The sequence below is a fragment of the Echiichthys vipera genome, assembly GCF_963691815.1.
Source record: "Echiichthys vipera genome assembly, chromosome: 3".
Classification (NCBI taxonomy): Eukaryota; Metazoa; Chordata; class Actinopteri; order Perciformes; family Trachinidae; genus Echiichthys; species Echiichthys vipera.
In genome coordinates this window covers 12,683,868-12,691,338 of record NC_139828.1, presented here as the reverse complement: position 1 = coordinate 12,691,338, position 7,471 = coordinate 12,683,868, and the positions used below count along the sequence as shown (strand labels likewise).

Genomic DNA, 7,471 nt, shown 5'->3' with positions numbered 1-7,471 from the left:
AATTAAGTTCTATTAGAGGTAGTCGTGATGAGAATGACAAAAAAAAGTGTTAACAAAAGAAATGTATTAGGTGTTAAGTCATGCAACAGAAAGAGCCAAATGATCCAAATTTACATATTCACACAAGTGGAAAATCCGCTGGTTTCATTTTTATGTATGAATGGTACTGTTTTATCTAAAATTATATTGTGTAACACTGATGCTGGTAGGGAGTTGATGCTGCTTTGACTGTGGATTATAAATTATACAAATCTTTGAAAACATGATGGAGAATATTTAAAATGACTTTCATCCGTCTTTGACATATTCAGCTGCCTGACATCGAATTTAAACAGCAAAATTCCCCCAAATAACTGACACTCAAGGCAGAAAATGAGATTGTAGATATTGGATGTGTAACTGTTCCTAATAGCTCCATGTGTAGTTTTTTCCTGTCATCGAACAAACCCTGGGCTGGACTTTGTATTTCCTTGTTTCCAAGAGAACTTTGTTTTCATCTGCAACTGAAAAACTGATCTTCGAACCTCAAGTGACAGCTGAGTTGATCGTGAACTATTATTTTCTAAGACTGTCCCTGCGCCATTCAAGCCAACCTTCTAGCTAAAATGCTTTTGGCACGTGAAGCCCCAAAAGGGTGCAGCTCGTCTTCACATTGTGGTCTCACTGTTGCGGTGGTTGTGTGAATCGTTCTCCTGACAGATGAGCTGGTAGGGCTTCTCATTTTCCTCGATTACAGAGTTGCACACCTCAGCATCCTGACTCTGCAGCTCTCCACGGGAAAGGTGCTCCACAATGCCAGCCCCAAGAGAGTCACCCAGCACGTTGGTGGTGGTCCGCAAACGGTCCCTGAGGAAAGAGTAAGAATCAGATAAGAGACGGGAAAAGAGATGCACAGACAGGGAAAATATTTGTATATATCTGCTATACAAACACTCACAGCTTAAACTGTATAAATGTGCCTCTAAACACAGGCTTTCTAATCTGTCACTCTGCATTATGCATCAATAACCTTTGTAGTGGTGGGACCTCTGGGCTCTCTGAAGCTTTACAATGACATTTAGGCTGGCAGACCCACAGAACAGTACACAGACCAATCCCCATCAAGCTGACATTTAGTGGGAACTCACAAGAACCAATCCACAGCGATGATCAGTGTTATGTCCTCTGTGGGCAGTCCCACCGATGTCAATACGATCACCATGGTAACCAGGCCAGCCTGAGGGATGCCTGCTGCTCCGATGCTGGCAGCAGTTGCAGTGATACTGAGTGGGCGGTGGGAGGGATGGAGAGGAGAGTGAAGACATTTAATAAAAGGGAAACAAACAAAGCAGATATAATGGAAAGTAGCCCACACAGCTCCAGAACTTGAATAATGTGACGGTGGTGGAGAAGATCAAAGATCAAAAACAATTGTGTTTTCAGTTAGAAGCCATCACCAGCGTCCAGCTGAAACACATAATAAATGAGGACTTCTTATCAGGATGACATGTGGGACTAAAGAGGGGTTACCTGATGGTGAGAATCTGACCAAAGTTTAGGTCCATGTCATTGACTTGGGCAATAAAGATGGCTGCCACAGCCTCGTAGAGGGCGGTGCCGTCCATGTTGATGGTGGCACCCACAGGGAGGACGAAACGTGTCACCCGTTTATCCACACGGTTGTTTTCCTCCAGACAGCGGAAAGTGATGGGCAGGGTGGCAGAGCTGAATCAGACAACAAAACAATATCATACACAGTATTACCTATCAATTTCTATTATGTCTTACTGTAAATCCTATTTATTCACATTGCATCATGTCATTCATATTGTCATTTAGATCCTGTTATACTTTATATATAAAGTTTCTTTTGTATCTAAAAGGAGTTTATTACTGTTGTTTAAGTATATCAGTACTACAGAATCTAAATTTGAATAATAATAATAATAAACTTTATAGCACCTTTCACAACATAGAATGCAGTGCGAAAAAGCAAGAAAATAAACAAATGAAAAATCAATAATTCAATAATTAAAGTTCTTTTGCTTTTTAACTTTATATCTCCCGCGACCCCGACCCTGGGATAAGCGGTTGAAGATGAATGAATGAATGAATTAATCTCTTTGTAAAGCATTTTGTAACCTATGTTAAGAAAGGTGCTATATAAATAAAGAAGGAATGATATGTTTCCCTTCAACTAATGACGCATAAAACAAACCCTTAAACACACTGGAGTACAGACATTAAAGTGATGGACCCAAGTATCAGAGGATGGGAGTCACCTGGATGAGGTTCCCAGAGCAGTGATGAGCGCCTGCAGCAGGCCACCGATGAAACTGTAGGGATTCTTCCTGGTCACCAGGAAGTAGAGCAGCGGCAGGACTAGGAGGCCGTGGATTAGGAGACCCACAATGACCGACACGGTGTACATCCCCAGCTGCCCTCCCACCTCAGCCAGATTTTTCATCTCCACAATCTTCCCCGCAATCAGGAAGAGGATGCCGACTGGAGCGTACCTGAGAGGTGAGATGACACACATACACTGTAAAAATATGAACTGTAAAAGATGGTAAAACGACTGGCAGCAAAGTTTCCAGACGGATACTGTGAAATTACACTAAATAACCATATTAAATTACAGTATGTATGCATTTATTAACAATACACTGTAAAAACATGAATTGTAAAAAAAACGGTAAAACGACTGGCAGCAAAGTTTCCAGACAGATACCGTGGAATTACAGTAAATAACCATTACATAAATACAGTATATGTAATGGAATTTACCGGGTTTTTGACTTTAAAATGTGCTGTTGTTTTTTTTTACAGTTTATAACGTGTAAATCTATGATACGGTTATTTACTGTAATTGCACGGTATCCGCCTGGAAACTTTGCTGCCAGTCGATTTACCCTTTTCTTTTTCTTTTTTAACTGTTTTTGTAAAGGAGCTAAAGCACCTAAAATTAGTTTCTGTCACCAATTTAGGCCTTCAGAATAAGAACTGCTTATGAAGTGCTTTATGAATTTCTGTGAATGAAGTTACGACTTTACAGTTTAGTATTTATACGGTTGTTACACACCGTAACATTTTCTAAAATATTCTGTTTAGAGAAAAATTAAGAAAATGTTGCAGCATGAGGCCCGATGTGTCTTCAAACAAGGAATTTAAACTGCTTTTAAAGCTCAAAATCAAGAGGTTCTGGAGTCTTTACTGACCAGATGATGATGGACACCAGCCTCATTATGGCTTCATTCAGGCAGTCAAAGAAGTCTCTGAGGGCCTGGCCCTGCTGCTTCATGTTGCCAATGACCAGACCGAAGCACATGGAGAAAACCACCAAACCCAGAGCGTTTACTCCGTTAGAGGACCCGGACATGGGGACAGTCTCCTCCACTGTCTCCTGTCAAAGAAAGTATGTGTAAGTAAACATGATATGGATTCCTGCTGAGGCAAAATGGCAAACCCTCACTGGATTCATGCAGCACCAGTGAGTGAATAAGGACATGTTTTAACGATAGAACTGTCTTTCCTCTGGGGAGACGTCTGTCACCACCACTCACCTGTATGGTGTGCAGCACCCTGCTGAGGTTCACGCTCAGGTTAGATTCTGTCACATTGAGCGAGTCGGTGAGATTCAGGGTCACAGTCACGTTCCTTGTGTGCACAGTCTTCTTGTACACTGTTTTATACTGCAAGAGAGTGCATGGAAATAAAATAAAAGAAATGCATTATTTATGTTTGGATAATTTGTTTCTGTAATGTAATTACAGTAATGTAGCACTTGATGCCGTTTTTCCTATTTGACAATTTATATGTACTCACAGGATTTTTACACTTTTTGGGTGGTGTCTTCATTACACTTATTATAAGTCACTTTGGATAAAAGCGTCAGCTAAATTAATGTAATGTAATGTAATCTTTGTGGTTGGTGGAGATGGGTGATGGGAGTTATGTTGTTAATATGAAGTGTATGTGTTTGCTGTTTCTAAAAATGAATGAAATAATATTAATATTATATGACAATCTCACCTGCTTGAAACAAGCCTCTACCAGATTGGGGGGAAACATGTTCCTGAGATAAAAAACAAAAGATGTCAACAACAGGTTGTACATTTTGTAATACTACAAGATGTTCAATCAATAACAATGAGATCATCGTGGGTGGATAGATGTGTGCATTGCATGTCCATATTTCAATATGTTTGGAAAAACACTTGTTAATTTTTTTTTTAGAGTTAGATGAGAAGATTAATATCACTCTCACATCTGTCCATTAAATATGAAGCTACAGCAAGCAGCCAGTTAGCTTAGCTTAGCATAAAGACGCGTAAGACCCAGAAATGCTGACCAATCAGAGCAGAGTGGGCTTTTTGGGGAGGGGGGCTTAAAGAGACAGGTGCTGAAACGGAGGGTGAATACAGGTATTTTCAGACAGACAGTAAGAGAAAAAATAATGTGTTTTTTCGAACACGTAAACATGTTCTAATAGAAATCCAAAATCGCAATCTCTATATCCAGATTCTGCGTAGGAATGTAGAATTGGGGCAAGGGAAATGGGAAAATATTTTTTAAAGATTTTACAGGGTAAAACAAGGGGAAAAACTGTTGCATTAGATAAACGTAATAAAATAAAGAATACAGCAGACAGTCAAGGACAAGCCTGCGGATGTGAGAAAAAACAAATGTACAAAACACAAAGCAAAGACAGAGATACCTCCAAGCGAGGAAGAAGAGTAAAAGAAAGAAAGCCAAAACAAAACAGTACAAATAAAAAATAATAAGTTTGAGCATACTTTGCATGCAGGTAAATGTCCATGTGGAAAGCTCTCACTGAACCCACTGGTTATCGTCTGACAAGACCTAGCTTTTCATTAGCTTTCTGTTATAATTTATCTGCATTCATATGCAGCTATCTATTTATAGACACGCCATCTCTTAACTCCAACTCCATTCTCAAGTTGCTAATCTGACCATAAACAAAAACTGCTGCCCAGAAGAGGAAGTCTTGGCCCGGAGTACACCGGAAAGCCCAAAATATTAGCCATTGCCCCCTGAGGCTGGAAAATGCATAATATTGGTTATTTAAGGGTATATATGAGGGTGATATTTATTCATTTTATTTAGAAGATTTTTGAGCAGGAAAAATACATTGTACATGGTTTCATATAAAATTGATGCCATGCTTGCAGGTTTCTAGCATAGACTAGTCGAGACTAATTTGCAAAAACTGTCCCTTGTTAGGCCTTTACTAAAAGTTACACAAGCAAAGTTAAAAAACAATACACCCGTTAGAATATAGAACATCAATTACATCACACATAATGAATCAAGGACAACAAGTACATGCACACGTGTGTTTTGCCCTGTGTTACAGGGTCAATGTTCACAGGTGTTTTTCAGTTTCAACCATTGTTTTACTAGTGTGTTAAAAACCTTGAGCTCTGTCAATGTTTTGATGTCTGGTGGTAATGTACTCCACAGTTTGGTGCCTAACACTGTGAAGGGTGATTGTCCGAATGTTGTTCTGTATTCCACTTGTTGCACCCCTAGTTCTGATGCTACTGTTTTGTTTGTATACCAGTTGGTATTGGGAGTATTTCTGGAGCAAGGTTATTCACACACTTGAGGATTTGGCAATGGTGCCATCTAACAGGTGTCTAATCCATTATTTTATTATTATTATTATATTGATCTTCTCATCTGACTCTCAGCAATTCCCAAAATGTCAAACTATTACTTAGTGTGAAAGATGTAGAATTGTGACTCATACAGTAACAACATCAGTGTGTAACTTCACAAGTAAGTAGAGTTTCTCAGCTGTTACCTGATGAGATCCAGGAAAGCATCAGCAGCCTGAACTGGCTCTATGTTTCCACTGTTGGCCACCGGACTGTCCCTGCTGCCTTTCCCCGGCCGGATGATTACCACAATGACGATGCCGATGAACACGGCAATCAGGGTGGTCACCATGTAATAGACCACTGCACGCATACCCATCTTACCTGACGCTTTGCTGTCCAAGGAGGAAATACCTAAGACAGCGGAAGTTCGTTTGTAAATATAAATAGTTTGATGCAAGTTCATATTTTGTTATCAATGTGTTGTTGCTTGTTAAAATCCAACCTGTGACCAGACTGGAGACAATAAGAGGCAGCACCAGCATCTGTAGCATCCTCATTAGTAGCTCCCCCGGAAAGGCAAAGTACTTGATCTCCCTCAGGGACAGATTGTGGGGGCGTAGAGCAAAGCCCAGGATTACTCCTGGATACATTTGCACATACACACAAAAACACAAATGTACATGAAGTCAAATGAAGTCAAGTGACTGCAGAGAAAACAGGGTCAAACCTCCACGTGATCTCCCTCCTCACTCACCCATAGCCACAGCGGCGACAGTGAACAAAACAAACAGGTTCCTCTTGAGGAAGCCTTTGACGCTGCCCCGACTGATGGAGCTCATCCTCTCCTTCATGCTGCTGGCTTTCCTCTCCATGGCCCTGCGTAGACGTCTCCTCAAGTCTCCTCTCTCTGGAAGGGGGGGTTTGTCCGCGTCCTCGTTCAGGAAAAGACTAGCACTGGTAGGGGGCTTCTCGCTCATAATCAGCTCCAGCACCTGGTCCAGGAGGCAGGTCTCGTGGGAAACTGGGAGGGGAGAGAACGACGTAGGGAGAAAAAATCAGTCACATATTAGGTTTTTGTCATGCGCATATACATTATCTATTTTATATATTTTCTTTATATAATTTCTATTGGAATGTCAAAAAAACACAGTAACCGAACTGTTACAGCAACATTGACACCATTTGGAAGAAGCTTTACATCCTGATCATTGCACGTTATGTTCATTTTACACTAAAGATGTTCATGAAATCATTGTTCTCCAAGTATTTAATTCACACAGGAGTATGTGAAAATAGGTTATGTCATATAGACTATTTATTCATTGAACTACCAGAGAACATGCTGCATCGTGATGTATATCGTTATCCAGATATGAAATGACATATTTCAGGATAGAAGTTTTTGACCACATCCCCCCAGCCCTACTTCTTATATACCCAGAGAGGAGTTGTTTCTTTTTTATCATTTTATATTTAACATATAGGATTTGGACCAGATACTTTTCACAACTTATTTGATATGTTTGATCAATTAACTGAAACTCAGAAACGACTGCCATAAATGGAGAGAACATTATGAGTAACAACATAAACAGCACTTGATATAAGTAAAGTGAAAGTACTTATTCATGACGTCAATTGTATAATACTTTTGGCAATTTTGTCTCAGTTGTAAAGATTATGAATAAACACTTGATAAGACCATACACAATGAAAAAAACTAATCTCAAAACAGAATATACAGAGAGATTTGTTTTCTTGTTGGTCTTCTCCAACTGACAACGCTTGTGTAAACAGAGCACATGTTAAACTTTACGTTACACTGCATGACCTTGAATACAAGCAAGCTACACATGTATTTCTGGCTC

At 39.9% G+C, this 7,471-nt stretch overlaps 1 protein-coding gene across 1 annotated transcript; it reads right to left on the bottom strand.

Annotated features, from left to right (window-relative positions):
• Positions 1-647: 647 nt before the first annotated feature.
• Positions 648-6,595, bottom strand: slc1a6 (solute carrier family 1 member 6; the record flags this gene model as incomplete). The annotated part of the gene is made up of 10 exons (XM_083940463.1): positions 6,358-6,595; positions 6,106-6,243; positions 5,807-6,014; positions 4,012-4,054; positions 3,543-3,671; positions 3,198-3,382; positions 2,262-2,495; positions 1,510-1,704; positions 1,128-1,262; positions 648-846 (listed from the first exon to the last, which is right to left on the bottom strand). The coding sequence occupies exons 1-10, from the start codon at positions 6,578-6,580 to the stop codon at positions 648-650; spliced, it is 1,689 nt and encodes a 562-aa protein (XP_083796589.1). The 5' UTR covers positions 6,581-6,595.
• Positions 6,596-7,471: the final 876 nt, after the last annotated feature.